The sequence below is a fragment of the Folsomia candida genome, unplaced genomic scaffold (assembly GCF_002217175.1).
Source record: "Folsomia candida strain VU population unplaced genomic scaffold, ASM221717v1 Fcan01_Sc050, whole genome shotgun sequence".
Lineage (NCBI taxonomy): Eukaryota > Metazoa > Arthropoda > Collembola > Entomobryomorpha > Isotomidae > Folsomia > Folsomia candida.
Window position 1 is genome coordinate 299,506 of NW_019091242.1, and position 24,092 is coordinate 323,597.

At 37.5% G+C, this 24,092-nt stretch overlaps 2 protein-coding genes across 2 annotated transcripts in view; one reads left to right on the forward strand and one right to left on the reverse strand.

Annotated features, from left to right (window-relative positions):
- LOC110862183 overlaps positions 1 to 14,524 on the forward strand; it is a 34,357-nt gene extending 19,833 nt beyond the window's left edge. Inside the window, exons 2-10 of the mRNA XM_022111362.2 lie at positions 7,007 to 8,500; positions 9,340 to 10,217; positions 10,960 to 11,184; positions 11,667 to 11,697; positions 11,781 to 12,000; positions 12,444 to 12,569; positions 12,650 to 12,839; positions 13,263 to 13,436; positions 13,817 to 14,524. Of these exons, the coding sequence (XP_021967054.1) occupies positions 7,007 to 8,500; positions 9,340 to 10,217; positions 10,960 to 11,184; positions 11,667 to 11,697; positions 11,781 to 12,000; positions 12,444 to 12,569; positions 12,650 to 12,839; positions 13,263 to 13,436; positions 13,817 to 13,978 (3,500 nt within the window). The 3' untranslated portion in view covers positions 13,979 to 14,524. The remainder of the gene's footprint in view (positions 1 to 7,006; positions 8,501 to 9,339; positions 10,218 to 10,959; positions 11,185 to 11,666; positions 11,698 to 11,780; positions 12,001 to 12,443; positions 12,570 to 12,649; positions 12,840 to 13,262; positions 13,437 to 13,816) is intronic.
- LOC118433384 lies at positions 14,234 to 23,123 on the reverse strand. Its single transcript, XM_035845296.1, has 4 exons — positions 22,613 to 23,123; positions 20,601 to 20,889; positions 19,618 to 19,882; positions 14,234 to 15,167 (listed from the first exon to the last, which is right to left on the reverse strand). Exons 1-4 carry the CDS (start codon positions 22,754 to 22,756, stop codon positions 14,948 to 14,950), a joined length of 918 nt encoding a protein of 305 aa, XP_035701189.1. The 5' UTR covers positions 22,757 to 23,123; the 3' UTR covers positions 14,234 to 14,947.
- Between the last annotated feature and the right edge of the window lie 969 nt (positions 23,124 to 24,092).

The following is a 24,092-nucleotide window of genomic DNA, read 5'->3' on the forward strand; positions in this document are numbered from 1 at the left end:
ACCCATCCGATAAATTTTTAAGAATTTTTTTTTTCTGTGCAAAAGTAATATTTTATTTCTTCTCTTAATCAACACTTAATTCTGCGTCATTCTCAAAATATTTTGACATTATTGTTAGTTCAAAAAGGTAAAAAAAAACATGCAAAATATATCACGAAATTTCTACTAATCCAGATTTTCATCAAATTAATAAATTTCTTACAAAATTTCTATTGCGAAAGATACAGAAAGATACTAATTCAGATTTTCATAACAATACGAAATGACGTCATTTCGGGTTTCGGATTTCGGGTTTCGGGTTTCGGGTTTCGGGTTTCGGGTTTCGGATTTCGGATGAAGCAATGTACGTGGATGGACCTAAATCAAGCACTAAAAATTGCTAATTTAATTAACATTTTGCACATGACGTTGAGACAAGTAAAATAAATGGAGTATTAAAATCATATCTTCATGAAAATTAATTTCTTGAGATTTTTTTCGTGCAAAATTTTTTTTTTCGTGCAAAAATTTTTTTTCGTGCAAAAAAAATAACATTGTATTTCCTTGTTTGACACTTCGTCGTATGAATGTTCGGCTAAGAACCAATTTGGATTTAATAACACGTTCTTTTTTTAAAAATAAAATCTGCTAAGTAATCGTAAAGTTGTAAAGTAAAGTATCTTTTTACGTTTTTTTACGATAAAAACGGGGAAAACTATATAAAAATCATAAACATACCTGAAACCTGAGATCTGTACTTATTTTGTATTGAAATTTGTAGATTTTATGAAATTTACAACATGTGTTGGTCCCTAATTTTAAAGAAAATTTTACCCCCGCAAGCAAACATCTTATGAAATAGGTTCTTTAAATGCTTGAAATTCGTGCAATACGACATTTACATAAGAAATTTGACCCCTATTTTTCCCTCTTTTCGACCCCTTTAACCCGATGAAAGGTTCACTATTTATCCCGTTACGGCATCACAAAAACGTATATTTTTAGCGCATCTTAACACGAATTATTCTGGGCATGCATCGTGGTCAAGTTACTTTACTTTACTTTTATGGGCAAGGTTGAGGTTAAACCTTAATAAAAGTATGGTCCTCCATCCACCGGGTTAAGTAAGTAAGCCTCGTAAAATAAAATAACAGTGCAATGTAGGCCTAAATTTAGCCGAATCTTTAAACCAACCCAAGCACCGCATTATTGCTTATTATCCTTGAAAAAGTAGTCCATCTGCGATGCACTGCTGCCGTGCACTACATTTATTACATTGCATTGCACTACCTGTAGGGGGATTCAGTGGCCGCGGAAGCTGTGGTGGGGACATGTGGGGACATTAGAATTGTAAGATGGGGGGAGGGAGGGGTTTATTTAAGATGGGGAGATGATAAGGACACACTCAAAATAAGGTAGTAATGAATCATTACCATTCGGAATGACTATGTGGCTCTACCACGTCGGTTACTATTTGTCGTAGAAATGGTAATGATAATTTCAGGGAAATTCAAATTCATTACCAAATATTAAGGAAGTGAATACCATTATGTATTAAATTTGAATTTCCCTGAACTTATTATTACCATTTCTACGACAAATCGTAACCGACGTGGTAGAGCCACATGGTCATTCCGCATGGTAATGATTCATTACTACCTTATTTTGAGTGCATCGAAGAACATTGGTGGGGACATTGCCCCTCTGTCGCCACCCACCCTTCCGCGGCCACTGTTTGTATTACATCTTCGTACCTACGTAACAACAAAGGAGCCAGGATGGCACATAAAAATAAGAATAAATACACACGTCATCATTTATTTATGTTCTCGTCATCGTGACCAATTTATTGTTTAACTCGTTCATCTTCTTCCTCGTCGTCGTAACAGATTTTAAATAAATGGATGAATGACAGCCAGCAAGAGACCAAAAAGACGGCGACAGAGCATTGTTCGAATTTGAAACCACCACTGTTGTCGATGTAGGTCTCGGTGCAAAAATGCTTAGATTTTGACTTACCTAGACAAGATTACCCAGATTAATTTAATTTGATTTGATCATTTGCAAATTTTTCGCTGTGCACAATTATCCTTTATTATTGGATGTCGTTACGTATCAAATTTGCGTCAATTTGTACGCAGTCAGTTGATGAATGGGTGAATACCTACATAATCTAAATAGGTTTATCTCTCTCTCTTGGTGGGTGCACAAAATCTTGGGATTTCTTTGCTAAAAAACGTGCCAGATTAATGTGATTAGTTGCAAATTTTTTAAAATTTGTTCCTTAGATTCGTTACATATTTATGAAAATTTGCATTAATTTTATTCCCCAGTGGGTAAATAGGAAAAGGTAATCTGAATCTAAATAAATTTGCATATTAACTATCTCTCGAAAATTTGATTATTTGCATATTTTTCAAAATTTACTCGTTAAATTCGTCACATATTAATGAAAACTTCCATCAATTTTGCATATTCTTCAGTCCGTAAATACATAAATAGGAATATTTAGGTAATCTAAATATGTTTGCATATTATCTCTCGCAAAAATTTGATTAATTTGATAATTTTCCAATTTTTCAAAATTTACTCCTTAAATTAAATATTTTTGAAAACTTACATCAATTCTGCATATTCTTCAGTCGGTAAATACATGTAACTAGGAATATGTAATTTAAATAGGTGACTTACCATCTCTCGCAAATATTTTGCGATTTCCTCCCTCAAAAAATGTACAGATTAATTTTATCGTGTTACAAATTGTACAAATACTCTAGAGATGTCATCGTCCGATATGAAATTTCCGTCAATTTTTACTCCGTCAATCTGAAATAAAGGTACTTGTCTGAAAAACTTGTCTGAAAAAAGCATGGTATCGACTTCTATGTACTTCCATTCAACAACCGTTTTCCCGTTATGTACTTCGTACCTGGTAACAAACTCATAACTCACGCCGTGCATTCTGTTCCCTTCTGACCTTATTCGATCAAAACCAGACTAAACCTCTCATCAAACCGATGAATGAACACGGAACGGACCCCAAAATAATTTTATGACCACGACGAATTCGCGTATATCAATTTCATTTCTTTCTTTCACAACGTGCATCTCATTTCCTGCTAACAAAAGTAATGTAATCCAATTTTGTACATTTTAAAAACTCACTTTTTAAACCGAGCCCAACTCTTCTCGGATGCAAACACAGCAGTGGCCGCGGAAGCCGTGGGGACATCGGGGGACGTTAATATTGTGGGATGGGGGGAGGGAGTGGTTGTATAACATGGGCAGATGATGCGGACATCGAATAACCGTGGGGACATTGTCCCGCTGTCCATACATACGCTTCCGCGGCCACTGATTGTACCTGCTTAACGTTAACTTTGACTGATTTACTAACAAAAGAAACACATCTCTTGACAAGAAGACAACGTCTTTTTGATTTCCTTTCTTATGTATACATCGTCTCTCGTCTTTTGCTATATTATGTACAGCGGAACTGGGGCGGAACGCAGTTTACTAGAGTAGAAGAGTGTTCCCTAAGAAATCGCAACAATGAAAAATAAATCTATGCGAAATATTTAAGTAATTCATTTCGTACTTTATTATTTTTATTACTCGACTTATTTAAAATCCAAGCATCTATTAAGAATTTGAACCAAATTCGGTTTTATTTGCTAGAGTAAAAAAAATTAATAAAATTGCAACAATGAAATGCAAAATAAAAATGCATGCAAAATGATTCGTTTCTTGTTAGTTATTGCTCTTAAGTTTGGTCCGAATTCAGTTTTATGCACTAGAATAAATATTAAAAAAAGAGTGGTTCTTAATAAAATTGCAACAATGCAAATAATCTGTATGCAATGCAAAATAATGCAAGTAATTTTTATTGCTCGAATTATTTAAAGACATCATTTTTTAAGCAATTATTTGCTTAAAGGGTTTTAAATTCGGGGTAAATTTTGATTCTTCTTTTTGAACCAAGTGGAGCAAAGACGGAAAGAGATAAAATACAATTGTAAACTAAAATTATGATTTATTCTATTAACAAAGTTTGGTTTATTTAAGTTACGTAGGTACGCGGTAGTTATTTATTACCCCATTACTATCACAGGTTTAGCTAATGGGGGTAGTTTTTTATACGTGTAAAAAAGTTAGTCTGCTTGACCACGGTCCGGAACAAAAATGTAATAATTTGTGATTATCTCAATTTTAAGATTATTATTTTAATTTTTCACTACAAAAATATATTAAAAAAAACATATTATACGTGTAAATAAAGTCGGGTCGGGTGTATTTCAATTGTTGGTAAAATTTTTAGTAAAAGTTTTGGTAAAATTCAATGCCAAAAGTCACTCCGGAGAAAAAAATGGTTTAAAAATTTGCGAAAGATAAGTTGAATGATGATGTGTATTCCAAGTTTTTGTTCTTAATTTTAAGTTTGCAATAAATAGACTTGACTCATCGCCCATTTACTTAATTACGACATGAAATGAATGGTTAATTAATTTTCCTGGATGATAAGCAAGCAGATCGTGAAGAATTATTACTCACAATGGAGGTCTCCCAACGTATGCTTACAGATTTGGACGAAATTAGTGTCAATCGATCACAAATATAATTGGTATGAAATTTGCAAATGGAACTATCTGCCAATGCGCAGGTTTGACGGAGATATTTGCATCCAAAGCAGAAAAAATGCGCAGGAAATTTGGAAAATGAAAAATATGCCAGCCTTTTGGTGCGTTTTCTCCTCTTTTTATGCAAATATCTCCGCCAAACCTGCGCATTGGCAGATAGTTCCATTTGCAAATTTCATCCTAATTATATTTGTGATCGATTGACACTAATTTGGTCTAAATATGTGAGCATACGTTGGGAGACCTCCATTGTTTGATATTTATAGTAAATATGAAGTAAATTACTTTAAAAAGGAAATTCAACAAATACAAAATAAAGGTGAAGGTCATACATAAAGTTGCCCTTTTGCCATACATATTTATTTGTATTTATCTATTTCAATATTTCATAATAATTAGTGCCTGAACTGAACTAGATTATTATTTAATACATACCTTTTGTAAATAATACGTAACAATTCAGGATCGTATTTCCCATTTAATTACAGACTTTTCTACCTTATTTAATTGAAGAACTTGATTCAAGATTTTTTGCCCACCTAGTTTTTCATTAATTAGCATTGTATTTACGTTTACGTTACGTTACGTTACTACATTTTGAATCGGATGAAAACGTAACCTTTGTTTTATTATGTCACCGGATATTTATGTACCGCAGGCACCGACCGGCCGACACCATTTCTTGTTGTTGTTACCTTTATTAAAGGTTGTATTAAAGGTCCTTTAACAACCTACCGGAAAACGGAAATGTGTCAATCATCATTATTTGTTTTAACTTGGATACGTTGAAATATGAACAAAAGAAGAAATTGTAATATTACGTAGATTTAGGAATTAGACCAGAATCAGTCATGAGGAGTATGAGAAGGATGTAAAATTCATTACGTAATTCATCCTGAGTCGTGAATTGAATTTCTGCAGTTTTGTCGTCTTAATAATGAATGTAAAAAAGACATTTTGCTATTTTTTTAAAATTCATTAGGTATGCAGTTTATCCTCGTATTTAGAATCCTGACTCGAGAATTTCGTCGTTTTAATGAACATAAAAACGAAATTCTGCTATTAAAAAAAACAAGTTTACTACATTCCTCCTACTACAATTTTGATTCGTGAATTTCTGCAAATTTGTGCATTTTTGTCATCTAAATGAATACAAAAAAGGAAATTTGCCATTTTGAAGAAAACAAAATTGTCGCGTAATTCATTCTAAATCGAATACATAACTCAAATTTCTACAGTTTTGTCGTCTCAAAAAACTTTGAAATTTTTTTAAACCCCAAAAACCACACATTTTATTTTTTCCAGTTGTTAGTTTAGGTAGGTTCAGGTAGAAAATTACTTTTACCATATAACATAATTACACACACATAAGACATTTATAACATAACATAACGCTACTATTTACATAAATACATAAGTATGTACCTTAAATTTTATGACATTTTACTCATTTACAACTGATTCTTCTTCTGATCTACGTACATACATATTTCCTCATTTATGACTACTTCGAGTAGGAAACGTCGACATGATTAGCGTGTCCGTGTCTCTGCCTCTGCGTGTTGCGGTCATTTGCTTGAAATTTACTTTAACAAATCGGTTGAGAAAAGAAAACCAAACCGAGAAAAAAGTGGGTAGCTTGCCTGTTTTTATTATATTCGCATTAAAACGTGCATATCGTGCAACTTCCTTTTCCTTCTTTTGCCAAATCAAGTGGCAATTCCATCCACGGAGCGAAGCGAGTAAACTTTTCCCATGAACTGAACTTCTCTCACTCTTTATTAAATACGTGGAGTGGTGGAGGATGAACTGTCTCGTTTGCGAATGATAAATTGGTCGCGGAGATCGCAACAAATTGGGGAAAAACGGAATGGAAATGAGGACAAAAAATTGTTTATGTATTTGATCCGAACAGATATGGATGTACGTTGAACTTGAGTGTTTTATTGTTTCTTGCGAATTTGCAAAACTTATTTGCAAAACTTGCATCATGCAAGAAAATAATCCAGAAATATGCCTCATTTAGCCACGCACCGTATAAGAAGTACATCAGCGGCAGGCGTCGTTTCTTGTGATTTGCATTTGTCGCAGGTCAAAATACCACCTTTTTTGCACTTATTACTTCCCCCCGAAACATTGACATTTGCATTTAACAATAGACAAACAGCTCTCAAAAACCATGCAATTTTAAGAAAATTGAAATATGTATTCCTAACCTTTAACCAATTCTTTAGCTGACCCGTAATAATTAACTTTAATAATTATAATAATAATACTAATTAAATTAGTAGTAATTAAATTTATGTTTAACAAGTAGACAAATAGTTGTGCAAAATCATGAAATTTTCATGAATTTTCGCTAAATCCAAATATTTCTCCTATTTTTGCAGGACATTCCTCCTCCCCCTCCATCTTATCCCACGCCCCTGGACAAATCGTCTTCCCCTCCGATTACGACGACGAGCAGGAAAATCCCGGTGTCGAACACCTCCAAACCATCGAGGACGACGGGTCCATCCTCTTCACCCGCCGAACGGGCCGCGTCCTCACAAATTCCACCCAATCAAAAACCAACGCCACCTCAAAATCCGCTTCCACTTCCTCCGAAGAAAACGGATCCTCCCGCAAAGCGTCCCCCGACGTGCAAGACATTATCGACGGGATTGTGAAACTTCTCGGGGGCAAGGTGCACAATGGGACCCCGCCGAATCAAAATTCCCCCCCGGGTGGAAGACCCCTCACCTCCCCCAATCCGTACAACCTCTTCAACCCGACGAAACCCTTCTTCCCGCCAAAGCTCCCGCCACCACAGACCCCGAAACCGACCCGGATCAACAACCGGGGGCCTGTTTTACCCGGGCAACAGCAACACCAAAACCTTGACCAACAATCCTCCTCCTTCGAAGCGATCCCGATCGAAGCCCTGTCCGAATTCAATTTGGATAACGGATCCAATTTCGGTCCGCCATTTCCCATCAGTGGAAACGGCGGGGGTGTAATTCAACCGAATTACCCGGGTGGTTCTGGCGGCGGTGGGGGGAATCGTATCGAACCCCCGTATAAACAAGGGGTACCTCTACCGGAAATGGTTGTACCCCAGGGGGGACAATATCCCCCAGGGAGTAACAACAATAATCAGCAACAACAATTTTACCAACCACCCCAGCAGAATTACCCTCCCGGCGGTGGGAACTATCCTAGCGGGAATTATCCGGGTGGGAATTATCCCCCCGGGGGGAACTTTCCAAATCAAAACCAGTACCAAAAACAGCCCCCTACCCGCTACCAAATCGTGCCCAACACCGGTTTGCCTCCCACTCAACCATCCTACAATCCCTTCGGATTTGAGCATCCCCACCCCAATACGACTCCCGCCTCAAATTCAAATAACCCGCCACCTTCCACCCATCTCCTCCCACCCCCCGTGAGTAAACGACCCGTCATAAAATTCCCGACGGATGGCGACAATTTAGAAGACGATGAGGCGGAGGAGGCGCGATTCACGACGCCAAAAGTACCCCCGCAAAGGATCAGTCCCACCCTAGCGTCGTCCGTGGGGGGCGGCGAGTCCTCCGTGTATCCAACCCTGCTACTTTCCTCCAACAAGAATAACGGGCTGGTCGAACTGGTCACGGAATTTACTGAGTCGACGAGCAGTTCGTCGACGGTGGAGTCGTCGAAAGTGACGACATTGACGACGACGACCACCACTTCACCCGGGACAAATAAGCCCATTTTTTACCCGAATAATTCCTACAGAACGACGACGACGACGACAAATCCTCCTCCAAAGTCGACAAATATGTCGCCAACGACGTCGCCCACCTCGTCGACCAGTCCAGACTTGAGTATTCATTCACTTCCGACTCCACCCTTGCGACCAGGTACATATAATTTTTTTTTTTACCAAACTACACACATAAAATTTAGATTGAGACGTATCTCATCTCATCTTTTCATCTAAACTAAAAGTGATGCTGTTTCTTAATAATGATGATGATTTCTTCTTTCTTCTCGTAATAATTACCGAGACGATTTGATGGGCACGCAAAATTTAAGACACGCAATGCAATGGTCGTCACAAAAAAAAAACGATGGTGGTGTATTACTACTTGCCTAACCTAACAAAACAAACACTTGGTTTGCTTCGTGAGACTAATTTGGGTGCATTTTTTGCACACTTATAAGTACATACTGCACAACGTATGTATGTTTTACTTATCTGCTGCCCAGTCAAGTCGTATCATATCAAGTTCCTTACTTAATACCTACGTTACTTAACCAATTAGTTCGAGTTACGTTGAGTTTTTTTTTGGCGTGTCGGTTTTTGCTTAAAGTCATTGACTTGACTTGGTCTTAACTTTTGCGAATTGAGTAACTACATAATTCGCAAAAGTAATGCATTTTGTATTTGATTTCATTTCGGGAATTCTGATAAGCGATTTGCGAATTGAGTCATTTCCATTTTACTTATTTGACTTCTTCATAACTTTTGCGAATTGAGCAAGAAATTCGCAAAAATGACGCATCTTACCGTATTTGATTTCGGGAATTATGAATGATAAACAATTTACGAATCGAGTAATTTACATTTTGACTTCTTAGCTTTTTGCGAATTTCGTTCGTACATAATTCGCAAAAATGACACATTTTATATGATTTCAGGAATAATGATAAACGCTATGCGAATTGACTTATTTACATTTTTCTCATCTATTTCCAGGCATCGTGATAAGCGACGTCCCCTCGCCCCCACGAACGCCCGGTGGCGTCGGGAGCGTCGAAGTCGTCACCGCCGACGAAGGTCACTCCCTCCTCGGTTCTGGTATCGGTCAAATCGGCGACATTTTCGACGTCACTGTCACCGCCAAACAAAATTACGGCGGTGGTGGGGGCAGTACCATTTCCCCCTTCAGCCCCCCCATCTCCTCCGAAGACGAGGTCCTCACCGCCCCCAAAGGCACCGAACAATTCGTCTCCATCGACGGAAAACGGACCTATTTCAACCTCCATCCGAACACGGCATCAACTGCGCTAAGCCCGACCCGACCGACACAAACCGTCACGGGGACAAGTGCCCCCCCACCACCCCCGCCCCCACAAATTTCCGGTGGGGGGAACATCGGCGTCGGCAGTGTCGGCGCGCCGGTCCCGCTGTTACCTCAACCTCCCGGAAAAACCCTGTTCAATTCGGGCACCCCGATAAGATCGACTTCTTTGAGTATCAGTGGCGGGTCTAGTGGAGGGGCCCTGTCGGATAAGGGCCTCATTTCAAAAACCCCGCCGAACATAATTCGGCGCCCGTTGACAAGGAGGCCGTCCGTGCCGCCGGTGCGGATCGACACGTGCATCGTGGGGGACGATTCGACCTGTAATTCCGACGCGGCGGAAGTTTGCCGAACGGAGAATGGCGTGTCGAGCTGCATTTGCCGGCCGGGTTTTGCGCGGCGCCGGCATCGCGAACCGTGCAAGGCGATTTATAGTCTTATCTTGTCGATTAAGTTGGATAAGTTGGGGGATAAGAAGTTAAATTATGATCCGGATTATTTCAACCCGAGTTCGGAAACGTATCAGACGATTGAGTGGGAAACGATACATGCGGTGAGGATAAAATTTGAAAAAATTAAAATTTGGAATTTTTTGTAGGGTGTGATTTCCGATAATGTTTTTTTTTTGATAAATTTATATTGTTAATGGAGACAGATATTCATTCCGGAGTGTATTAATTTGAGTATTTTTTGGATTTATTAAAAAAGTTTTGGAAAGTTTTGCCAATTTTTGCCTGAGTGCTTTTTTAATCGATTATGGGAATGCTTAATTATTAAAAATTTCCCAAAAATTCATTCCATTAGAGCGATAGAATTTTTTTAAATTATGTAAATTTTTATGTAAAGTGTAATTTCAAATAAAGGATTTTTTGATTAATTTGTAATTTAATTTAAGTTAGATACAAATGAAGGCATTGAACATACATTCATATGCATTGAATATACATTCAGGTCTCCTTTAGGAGGCTTATCCACTTTTCTCTGAAATGAAGGTACCACTTTATGCAATTTTTCCGTTTTTGTTGTGGAAATGTGGAAATGTTTACAGCTTTAAAATATACTGATACTTTCAGATTATTCAAAATTTCAAAAAAATTCCAGAAATTTTCTCCCGAATAATTTACATAAATTTCTTTAATGTCTCCACAGTTTTTTTGCGATCACTTCAAATATGTAAATGTTTATAAGTTTGAAATATATATAATAATTCTATTCATATTATTCCAAATTTTAAAAAAAATCCGGAAATTTCCCCCTAAAAATTTACATAAATTTCTTTCTTGCTTGTCTCTCAGTTGGATGCTTCTCTCGCCGAAACGTCGCTGTCCCCAACGTACGTCGGCTCCAAACTGGACGCGATTGGGTTTGACGGGAAACACGCCGTGGTCAATGCGACCGTCCTTTTGCAAGAAAATGGCAAGCTGGCGCCTGCCCAGCTCAAAAAAGAATTGCAAAAACAAATGATCCAAGTCCTCACCAGACATCGTAACAACTTTGGCAAGTCCCAGCTTTGGGTGGAGGTACGTATGAAAATAAATTCATGCAGGTTTTCATGAAATGATATGAAAAATTCATGAAAAACATGCATGAAAATTTCTAACAACGCGACATCTTCATTAATCTTACATACATTTATATTCATGAAAATTTTGAATGAATTTTTAATTCTTAAGTATCGATAAATACGCAAAAACGCTACTTTCATTTTACGAATTTTGAATTTTAATATGTCCAGATAAAAAAAACAAAAACACTATAATAATTTGCAAGAATATTCATGCACATTTTGGACAAATTTTGAAATGCAAAGCGCAGATATTCATTTGTCATATTAATGAAAATTTTGAATGAATTTTGAATTTAGGAATGTCTGGAAACACAAAAACGCTATGTCAATTTTCATAAATACAGAATTCATGACAATTTTGGACGAATTTTCAATAATTAAATGTCATTTTGAATAATAAAACACCCAAAAAATGCAATATATTTCTCATTCCAGGGACCAATTTCCGCCGTCTCTGCAATCACTGGTATGTACATACATACATATTTCATAAAAATTCCCCAAAATTTTGAACAATTTTCTTACCTCAACTTTTTTTTTTAATTTTAGACGTCAACGAATGCGACGACGGCGAATTGAACGACTGTTCCTCCAAGGCTGACTGCATCAACACGTTTGGTTCCTTCGAGTGTCGCTGTTTTCCAGGATACGGCGACGCCTGGGAGCACGATAAGCGACGAGGTGGTCGAAAGTGTGATAGCTGCTCGGGAAAAAGTTACTGCAACGGAAGGGGAGAATGTCTCATCGATAATGGACACAAAGTTTGCAAGTACGTGTAAAAAAATTAACATCAAAATTCGCACATTTTTAATCATTTTTCTCCTCTGGGAATTTATTTTAAAATTCTGAACGACAAATTTGTAGTCAGTGAGTTGATTGATGGAATGGCGTTGAGTTTTTTGAGGCAGTTTCGACGAGTTCCAATTTTTCTGGAGGCTTCTTAAACTTGAGATCTCCTCCTTCAAAAAGGGGCAAAATCTGGAGTGTATATTTCTTAAAAAATTGGGAACGACCTCTGCTCTACAAATTTGTCGTGCAGAATTTTAAAATAAATTCCCAGAGGCGAGAAATGATTAAGAATGTGCTGATTTTGGCGACGAATCATAGAGTCCTACGTAAACGAGAATGTATTTGTAAAGTGTGCAAAATTGTAAATTGACAAATTGTGTAAAGTGCAAAAAATGCTAATTTTTTCCCCAACTTTCTCTCCAGATGCGCCGGAAATTACTACGGTTCCCAGTGTGACATTGACGGAGAAGTTTTGGCCGTCGCGATTGGCGCGTCCGTCTCCGCTGTGGTCATTATCGGCCTCACTTTGGCCTGTTTGTGCATGTGGAGGTAAAACACAAAATTGCAAATTTTATGCAAATCCATGACTAACAATTTTTTGCATTTTTTTGCTCTTTTTGCAAATTCAGCCGGAAATGGAAAAAAGAAGAGCAGAAAGCGGCCCTCATGTCGCGCACCTTATTCGGCGGGATGGCCAACCAAGCCCTGAGTTATTTGGGGGGCCAGAAAACCAACCCCTACCAGCAACACGTCACGATGGATGAGCGCTTGAGATGGGCGCAGGTTGCGGAATCAAACATGACGGGAAATATTTATGTGGTGAGTCGCATGTGCAAAAAATTTTGGCAAAAATTTTGCAAATTAATCCTTAATTTGTTTTCTGTTTAAATTAAAACTCGAGAAATTTCTGTAAACTATAAACAATGTTGGCCAATTTGCAATTAAATTAATCCTTAATTTATTTTCTCTCTTTAAATTAAAATTCGCAAAATTTATGCACAAATTTTGGCCAGAAATTCCTCCAGTTTGCTCCAGTTAATCCCTAATTTGCTTTTTGTTTAAATTCAAATTCAAAAAATGTGTGCAAAAAAATTTGGCCAGAAATTCCTCTAATTTGAAAATTAATTAATCCTAATTTACTTTCTCTCTTTACATTAAAATTTGAAAAGGGCAACAAAAATTGGCCACAAATTCCTCCAATTTGCAATTTAATTAATCCTTAATTTGTTTTTCCCTTTTTAGCAAAATGATGGCGGGATGAGCATGCCATGCGGAATGGGCGGTCAGCAGCTCATGGACACTCCGCCCATGATGGCGCGACGCTCCGCGGACACCGTCGACACCACGGTCGACGATCTTTTCGACGAACGGGGCGGTGGTCCTAGTACAAAAAGACCGAGGAGCAGGGCATCACAAGTATGCAAATAGTGCAAAAAATTCCTTACCAAAATCATAGACAAGTTTTTAACAAGTATTTTCGGTTTGGAAATGCGTTTGCAGACATTTTTGGTTAAAAATCCACCGAAAAACAAGAACTGTTTTTTTAATTAAAATAAACCCTGCGAATTAAAAAATTTTCATAATTTGATTGAGAGCGTGCACAAAAAAATTGAAATTTTGAAATTTTTACCTTTAATAACTTTTGAACGGGCCAACTTCATTTTAGTTTTGAAAAAAATCTAACTTTTAGGTGTTTTTTACTAGAAAAATATTTCACAAACCGATAGCACATGTTAACACCTTATCTACCATATGCAACATCTCAGAAAAAATGCTTATCCATTCTCTCTCTTTAGTTTCAGGGTGGTTCCATCTACTACGATTTGGAGCCGGATCAGACCGAAATCTACGCATCCCGCTCGATGATGCACTTCCCTCCCCCGCCGGCACAATTCTGCGTACCGATGACCCCCATGGGTCACTACGCCCAACAAGGTCGCGGCGGCTTCTATTCTTAGCGGCAGAAAACAAAAATTCGCTAAAAAATAAATTCGCGAAAAGATGCAAAACAACTACAAAACGTTCATTTTTTCATATTGGATCATTATCAAGAAATATTTACAACTACATATTTTTAATGATACGATAACCGACTGCAGATCACGAGATGCCATATTTACACTATTTTTAAGACAATTAAACTGCGTAATTAGTTAATTATTTAGTTAATTGTATGTACAGTTAAAAAAATGGTTTTGTTTTTGTTTATACGATTTTTTTTTGTTAAATATTTATTCACGTTTTTAATTATACAACCAACGAAATTTATAGGGGTAAACTTTTTGAGTCTTTTTTAAGGTGTGTTTTTTTAATATTTACGACATAATTTGCGCCCATGTAATAAATAGTTTAACTATGGCGCAAATTGCGAATTACTTTTCAGTCGATTATTTAAATAAAAAACGGTACGTTCCAATCCACCGGGTTTAAAAAGGGGATAATTTTTGACAATGCAATCTTAAAATGGATGACAAATTGTAATAAAAAAAATTTTATTGTAAAAATTCAAACTCGGATTTACTTCATGTAAAAATTAAATATGTAAATTATGAACGTATTATTTATATACACATTCATCATCAACCTGCCAAAAATTAACAAATAATCTGATTTAGACTTTCGTTAAAAATTCGCTAACTAAAAAAATCACATTTGTCACTAAAGTCTGCAAAAGTTTTTATTTTAATTTACAATTTCGTCAGAATTTTCTCAAGTTTATGGTGGAAAAAAATCATACCTTTGTAGCTAAAAAATGTCAAAAACTTGGCAAATCTTCTGATTTAGAACTTTAAAAAAATCCCTTTTTGTCACTAATTATACAAAATTTTAAATCGCATTAAGAATTTCATCATAATTTAATTGCTTAACAAGAAAAAATCACTTCTTCTACAGATACATATATAAGCACTTTTTATTAGTTTTCGATGTTAGTTAAAGTCGAGTGAAGTAATGGCGAAAATTTTTTGCAAGTTGCGGGAGGAAGGATGTTCATGTTCCACCATGGTTTCCTTTACAGGTGGGCGACGAAGCAGAAAAGTGTCCGTGGTACGAGTCAAGCCATGCTTTCCATACGTTTCGATAGCTTCTGCATTATCGGTGAAAGTGTCCAAAGTGACCGGACCTCCTCCTTCCACTTGACTCAGTAATCTGCATTTTAACGTTATGCATTTAGGACTCAATGTCAAAATCAGCACATTTTTAATCATTTCTCTTCTCTGGGAATGTATTTAAAAATTCTGGACGACTAATTTGTAGAGCAGAAGTTGCTGCCAATTTATTTAAAATATATACTCCAGATTTTGACCCTTATTGAAGGAGGAGATCTCAAATTTAGGAAGCCTTCAGAAAAATGGAACTCGTCGAAACTGCCTCAAAAAGCTCGACGCCATTCCATTAATCAACTCACTGACTACAAATTCGTTGTCCAGAATTTTAAAATAAGTTCCCAGAGCCGAAAAATGATTAAAAATGTATTGACTGATTTTGGTGATGAGTTATCAAGTCTTTCGTTCAGAATAAGTAATGTAGACATTCATAAAAACACATGAACATGAAAAAGTGAGTCTGCAAATATGTTGCAACCTTTGTAATGATAATGCAAATGCAACATTATCATTCCAAAGGTCAAGGGATTCAACTACATAGATTTAGTTTCATATGAAGCGTATTATATAAGTAGCAACTCGCCTCTCATGGTTGTCCAAACCATGACTTAGTGTGCAGGTAGAGATCATGCATGACAAGGGTTACTTCTGTGCGTGGGATAACAACTTATCTTGGGTTTTCTTGTTATAAATATGATAATCAACTATCATTTTATATGTATATAATAAGAAAAGTTAAGATAAGTGCAAATTCAACGCATGAAGTCGATCCAAAGATAGAAAATAAGATCATCAGGATTAGGCCCGACTTTATGCGTGGAGTTTTAACTTTTACTTAGTTTTCTTGTTAAGAATATATTATTCAAGTATCATTCTATATGTATTTAACAAGAAAAGGTTACATAGGTCAAGATTCCACGCACTGGATTGATCCGAAGACAAAAGGTTAGGAATCGTGACGTGTTAGGCAACTTGATCACGAAGGGGAGAATAAGATAGGGATGAGGAGCATAGGGTGGTAGCAGCGCTACAAGCACTCTACGTCATCATAGGTTATAACACAGCATGTATATATAGCGTAAGCAGAGGAGTGAAGAGGGAGAGTTCTCTTTCAGACACGGAACGAGCAAGATAGGTAGGCAACCATCAAGGTTATTTATTGTATATAATTTCAGGAATATTGAACCCTCTTTTCTGCGTTCAATTTTTAGAAATTTAAGATTTAGTTGTTCAAAAGCTATAGGTTAAGTTCCCTTCTAGATAAAGTTAACAAATATAAATATATAAATTAGCTCTCCCACGCATAAAATAGTTCTTTATAATTAAATCAATATTTTTCAGTCGGTATTGATATAAATAAATATATTTATAATTTCTCTAAAAGTGAACTTCTACAAATTATTCGCACAAAAGTCATAAAATAAGGGGCACCCACGAAAGTGGGTGTGGACAGGGACACGCAAACCCCATAGTTAGAACAGGGGGCGTTACAATGTGGTGCTAGAAACCCTCCTTAAGTGACAATTTATGAAGCAAAATTTAATCTACGAAATCGTCATAAAGTGAATAAAAGTGCAAGAACAATTTTGACAATTCGTGCAAAACAATCTGGAAAGCACATCAAGTGAAAGTCTAGATAAAAGTTTCCTGTATATTTCTACGCCCTTCAACATCATGGATGGGATACTTCAATTCCTCGGTTTTGTCGACAAGACCGCACTTTCTTCCATCCATGGAAACGTGACCTCGGAGAAAACGGCGTCCCTCAAATCATCATCATGGTGGCATGGGTCGTTTCTCTTTACCATGGAAGTCTTCGGAATCGCTGCAGTCATTCTCTTGATGGGTATTCTCGTGAATAAGTTGGTAACGAAATATGTTTTACCTTATTTACCTTCTTGGATGTTTCCACGGTTTGAGGCCGTGAATGCTATTCGTAGACGCAGTAAAATAGGGAACCACTTGCAAAATCTTAGTAAGGATCTAGACATCATTTTTGCTGCTCAAAATAAAAATCATGATCAGTTTGTAAGAATTAAGCACATTTTTGATTCCTTAACTTCCGAAATTGCTCAAATTTTTCTATTAACTTCGAGTCATCAAAATTCGCAATTAAACGAGAAAACTGACTCATTGTGGGTTCGGGTTAATAGCCTTGAAGTTAGGGTCAAACAACTCTTGTTAGATTTTGAGATTCGGTGTCAAAGTAGACATGAGTCGGTAGGACAATTGGTATCGCAACAGGTCGCTTTGCATAATTCTCCTTATCCTGATCCTGTCCTTACTGGTCTCATTGGGCATGACTATCCCTACCTTCAACAAGCCAATATCCCTTTTCAAGATTATGTAGATGCAAAAATCAATAACCTTGGGAAAGCCATAGGAAAGCATAAACAGCATTTAGCATCATGCATACAACAAGATCATGTTATCATTGAAAAGGAGATGGGAAGATTTCAAGATTTCATGAAGGCAGCCTTTGAACAAGAAGTTAAATGGATTCACCAGCAGATGCAAGTTATGGAGCTCACAATTCAGAAGCAAGAGCACGCAATTGAAGCTCAAAACAGCGTCATCCAGACATTGTCCAATGCAAATCCAAAGGTTCAAACTCCTTCCAAGGACATGATACCCACGCCACAGGTTCAAGGTGACCCTTCTTCAGGCCTGGAGCTTCTTGTCCCTCCACCATTGCAATTCTTATCTGATCCTCCACCACAAATCGCCCTGCCTCCAAATGAGAACAAAGAAGACGAGATTCCGGCATGGTGCATTTCTCGACCTCAAATTATGGGGACAAAAGAGGAAGAAATTCCCATGAATCCCACAACTACGATCATGCAAACCCCTTCTTCCTCCTCAGGACCGGTTTTATTTCACTCTGTAGGCAATATTCCCCCTCCAAAGTTCAACCCCAACATTGATTCAGCCGAGAATTTCATAATGGAACTTGAGAACCACATGGAGAGGAAGCGCTTTCTTCGGAAAGATTGAATTCTTTCTCTTCCTGCAGTATTCAACCAGGATCCAAATCAATCTTTGTGGTGGCAACGGACCAAGCTGTTCGCACGCACATGGGATGACTTCAAAACGCATTTCATCACCATGTACGCGTCCAATTCAGATCTTCATACCGCTTTGGAAAAATTACTTTTACGCAGACAGAAGGATAACGAACCATTTCAGAAATTTGCATTCGAAATGGACCTCCAGTACAGAAAAGTCTACCGGATGACAACAAATACGAAGGAAGCGGAAATTGTCGCCTTTATTGCAGAACGAGCCCTCCCGTATTTAAAAGCAAATCTTCTCGCAAGTCGTGCTGACACCAGGGTTGCAGAAATCTCATCTCACCCTCGTAAATCTCATCTCACTGAGATATAATGAGAAATAGTGAGACATGAGAAATATGAGATTTAGTGAGATTTATGAGCCATGCACTAGCGCCACCTAGCGGACGTGGTCATGAACTACAAGTTTATCTCATTATTTCTCATATTTCTCACTCAGCCCCAAGTGAGATGATTGATATATATCATTAAATCTCACTAAATCTCACTCAGTGATATATATCACTTGTAACCCTGGCTGACACTGTGGTGGACTTGATCAACTACGCGTCCAAAATTGAGCGTCCTTTGCAAGATAAATCCAACCACAGTCAGAATAAATTCAAGTCCTGGCAGAAAAGTGAAAAGAAAGCGGATTCGCATCAAGCAAACTCTGCTAATTCCAGACAAAGTTCCCCATCAACCTCGAATAATGGACAACAACAACAACCACAACAACATCAACAGCAAGTTGCACCTTCCCGACAACAAAGTCGACCGAAAGTTTGCACAAACTGTCCCCATCTTTCCAACCACACCACGCAGAATTGTCGTCGTCGTCAGCAACAACAAGTGAATTGTGGTCAAAGGAGTGATCAACACTCTCAACCCCAGCAATCACAAGATTCGACGGGAAACGGGCGGAGGGAGTAACCATCCACGGATTTGTGGTTACTCATCCTCTCATTCAAGATCCCAGACGACTTATTCCTATCCTTCCTATCACTTTCCCTTCCTGTAAATTAAATGCATTAGCCGATACCGGTTCAACAATTTCTATTGTTACTTTAAAATCACTTAGGAAAGTTTTAGGGAAAGGATTTTCTGTAGAAAAGTGGGTGGATGGACCAGTTATCATGCTAGATGGTACTGAGTCTCTTCCTTCAGGTGTAATAACATTAAAATTTAAATTAGGTACTAGAGAATATGCTCATACATTTGCTGTCATGAGCAGTTCTAATGAGATGCTTTTGGGTATGGACTTTCTCCACAATTGTGGGTTAGTTTTAGACGTAGGCTCACTTGAGTGGGGGGTTTCTGACTCGTTTCCAAGCGAAAAGTCCCCACTCACAGTCAGCAAAGTCCATAATTCCAACTGCAATTTACAATTAGTGAGTGAGTTCGAAACCGACGAACTGAAGGGGGGCGTTACAATGTACATACTTAAGCAAAATTGCCTCCGCGATTCCCGCAGATTTGGCGTAGATGGGCCCCACCCTGGTTGAAAAGGTCATCGAACGAAGTGCCCCCAAGCCCAACATTTCTCCAGCTTCTCCCACCACGAGGAAAACACCATGGTTGGTTTTACCCTTGCTAAACTGCGCCCAGAATCCGGGACGGTACGAACCACTCAGAGTGGCGTCGAATTGCGCTATTTTCTCCAAATCGGTGTTAGGATTCATGGCTTTAACTGCTATGTTTACGAATTCTAGGAAAATTTACATACGTATGTAAATAAATATACAAGCATATCATACACTCTAAATAATCCGGTAAAGTCACACAGGAAATGATTTCTCGGTAATAAATTTGGTAATAATATTTTACCAGGTGGTAAAAATTCGTCACTATGATGGTAAAACTTTATTACCAAGCCATTACCACACGGTACAACTTATCATTACCACTTTGGTAGAGTCATATACTTGTGCTTTTCGGTAATGTTAGATTATTTACAGTGTACTCTCTTGTTGGTCACAATAATTTCCACCAACTCACAATGTAGGGGTCTCTGGGTATGTTCTCAGATTTTGAGCAAACTAGTCTGAATTGATGACAAATTTAATTAGAATGAAGTTTGCGAAAGATACGATCTCCCAATCAGTTTGGCCTTAGATATTTGCATCCGAAGAGGAGAAAACGTACAATAAATTTGGAAAGTGCAAAATTTGCCAACTTCAGGGCACGTTTTCTCCTCTTCGGATGCAAACATCTCGGCCAAACGTGCCCATTTGGAGATCGTGTCTTTCGCAAATTTCATCCTTATTAAATTTGTAATCGATTGACACGAGTTTGCTCAAAATCGGAGAGCATACGCTGGGAGACCTCCATTCTAAGTGCTGTATTTGTAATTTATTAAGTCGCGTGAGCTCTACTTTCACTTAATATTTCCCTTGAATTTGCCCGAATTTTAACTTCATTGTTACCTTTCCTTTCGGATAACTTGGCGTCCTCCAACGTTGTCGGGCGACTCATGCGGAATGCTTTTCGCTCCACGTGAAACCCTAAATTTTCATAGAACGGGACCTCTTCGACTGCAGAGTAGAGCGCCACACCGAGACCGCAGGCGGCGAGGTGATTGTCCAGCGTGTGTCGCAGGAGCGCGGTCCCGACCCCCTGCCCACGCCACTCCTTCCCCACAATGACATATCCGATGTGACCAATTCCGCTGGGGTACTCGGTGCTGTACAGCTTACCCACCACCACGTCCCCAATCTGCAATTTTGAACATATACAAAATATGTATGTATCAGTGTTTCTGCTGTTAAATAACAACACCTGCACGAAATTAGTGAACGAAATTGTTTTTAAACGTTTAATAACACTCACTAAAAATCCGAAAAAGCTCATGAAAATGCACAAACATAATTTACATGCAACTATGTAATATTGGAGTAACGCAATTTTTCTAAATATTCGATTCGATCGGTGTTAAGTAGTGATCTCAACGGTTCTCGGTTCTCATAGAACCGAACCGGAACCGATGGCTCGGTTCGGTTCCGGCTTATACGGAGAACCGAACCGAACCGAAACTTTTATTACCGGTTCGGTTCGGTTCCGGTTCCAAGTCTTAGAGAACCGAACCGAACCGGCCGGTTCGGGTTGAACCGAACTACATACATAAATACATTAGCGAAGTTGATCATATTTCCGAAAAAGTTTTACGAATTTCCCGAAATACACCTAGTTTCCAAAATGAAATTTTGACGTGGCCGTACCTCCAAAGTTCCCAAAATGAAATTTTGACCTGGTTACAGTTACATCCACAATGTTTGCAAAACCAAATTTGGACTTGATGACACCTCCAAAGTTTCCAAAATGAAATTTTCACCCCCAAAGTTTCCTAAACGCAATTTTTACCCCCAAAAGTTTCCGAAATGAAATTTTGACGTGACTGCACCCCAAACTTTCCAAAATGAAATTTTGACTTGGTTACACCCCCCATGTTTCCAAAATGAAATCTTTACTTGGTCACACCCCAAAGTTTCAAAAATGAAATTTTGACTTGGTTACACCCCCAATGTTTCCAAAATGAAATTTTTACTTGGTCACACCCCAAATGTTTCAAAAATGGAATTTTGACTTGGTTACACCCCCAATGTTTCCAAAATGAAATTTTTACTTGGTCACACCCCAAAGTTTCCAAAATGGAATTTTGACTTGGTTGCACCCCAAACTTGGAATTGTTTTCTAACTTCAATAATACATACATAAGTGGTTTTGCTGTTGACATGTGTTAGAATTTGCTTGTTTAAATACAGATAAGTTATTGGCTTGCATGTGAAATTTCATCAGAAACACGTGAATTAGCATTGTTTGTTGTTTATTGCATATTAATAACACTACCGGTTTGACCCGAACCGCCGGTTCGGTCACGGTTTGGTCCGGTTCCGGTTCGGTTCCAGCTAAAAAAAGTTCGGTTCTGTTTCGGTTCTTCAATTCTGGTTCCCGGTTCCAAACCGGTTCTTCCAAGAACCGAACCGAACCGCACCGTTGAGCCCACTAGTGTTAAGTATTTAAGATATTTTCCTCCTCATTTTAGTGTAAAAATATTTTCCATTTTTCAGTACGAAAAATGAATCAAAGTTTTGAAAATGAAAATTGATGGACACAAATTAAATTTCTACCGACCGACCCAGCTATCTTTTAATACAGTTACAATCTTTCATTTCCAAACATACTCATCTTTGGCGTCGAACTGGTTCATTTCGAAGTCATAGTATACGTTAAACTTTTTCGAAAATGATCACATAATTGGACCAGATTCGGATGCTGTACTACACGGTATTATTTATCGGTATCACGTGGGTAGAGTCACATATGAATACCGCCTGGTATTTTAATACTGGATTTCTAAGAGTGCGCCCTCCGGTCAGTATTGATTTAATCCCAGTTTTCTAAGTGTGTATATTTATTTGCATATATGTAAATATTGTACCTGTGCAATCAGCCATCCTTTCGGATAGGATGCGAAGTAGGTGGGTGCGTCCTGTGACATGTTCCACCCCTCGGCCAACCCCCACTCGATGTACGACGCCACGTCGGATGCCACCGCGTCCCGTATCACCAGCTTGCTTCCCATTGTTGGCAAATTTTTCAAGAAATTATTGACGACGAACTTCGCAAATGCGCAAAATAACAGATGATTGTCACAACCCTGAACTTGCACATACCTGTCTGTTCAAGTGTGAATAATTATGGGACGAATTATCTGTCCCAGTTTGATTGCAATTTATGTAATTTATACATGTTAATTAATCCAATATGTATTTTATGACCAGTATTTACATGGAGAATGGAATGATGCAAACAGCTCGCCAAGTTGCTCTTTTTAGCATGAATAGGTACGATTTATTCGCACGAATTACATAACATATGTACAGCGATAAATTTCAGTAGTGTGCAAATATATGTATATATTTCCTTCATATGTTTCTTACATACATGTTTACATATATATATGTGACGAGTGATTTTCAATTCAAAGAAATTGTAGCTGCTAGTACGTATTTACTTACATTGTCGCTAATAAATTGTGAAATAATTTGAAAACTGATTTAAAATTTGGTTAATTTCATTTTTACGATACGAAAATAAACACATCTTTGTTGCTAAAACTGTGGACAAAATTTTTAAATCTTATTTCGAATTTCATGTTTAACAACAAAAAATCAAATCTTTGTCGCCAAACTATCAAATTTTTTTTGATCTAATATCATAAATTGTATGCTTAACAAGAAAAAACACATATTTGTTGGTAAAACTGTATGCAAAATTATTTAATCTAATTTAGAATTTCGTCAATTCCATTCTTCCATTCTTCTTAATAAAAAATAAATATCTTTGTCAATAAACTGTCAAAATAATCAAATCTGACCTAAAAATTTCGCCAATTTCATATTCAATAAGAAAAAAATCACATTTTTGTCGCTAAATTATGCAAAATTTCAAAAGTCAGGTCCAGAATTTCGTCATAATTTTGTACTCATTTTGTCAGAATTTATTCAAAATTTTAACATAATCTCCGACAAAATTTTAAATCTAACTGTATCATTTTACAATAACAAAAGTCAAATTTGTCGCTAAATCGTCACCAATTTTTTTCTTAACCTTCCAACTTTTTATTATTATCAACCTGCTACATACTTATCGAAACCGGCTTCACATAACATCATTTTACAGTAAAAACAGTACCATCATCACGACACGTTTGACAAGAAGAACAAACAAAACGAGTCAATTCAATGTCACATTCTTTCAAAAATTCATTACGTTTTTTTATTATTACTCAAGTCAGGTCAGCTTGAGTGACATGAATTTGTGTGTATTTAGTAAAGTAGGTAAACCGGCGTTTTTAGTGAACTTTGTCTCCTAATTGAATTCAATATTACGCAGCATTCATCAATTTTTTAATTAAT

What these genes read in the sequence shown, in the direction of transcription:
- LOC118433384 (XM_035845296.1), bottom strand. Translation starts at nt 22,756, where the DNA reads ATGGGAAGCAAGCTGGTGATACGGGACGCGGTGGCATCCGACGTGGCG. An exon ending in AAGGATGGCTGATTGCACAG is followed by an intron (nt 20,890 to 22,612) that starts GTACAATATTTA and finishes TCAAAATTGCAG; the next exon opens with ATTGGGGACGTGGTGGTGGG. An exon ending in GCGGAGGCAATTTTGCTTAA is followed by an intron (nt 15,168 to 19,617) that starts GTATGTACATTG and finishes GTTAAAATGCAG; the next exon opens with ATTACTGAGTCAAGTGGAAG.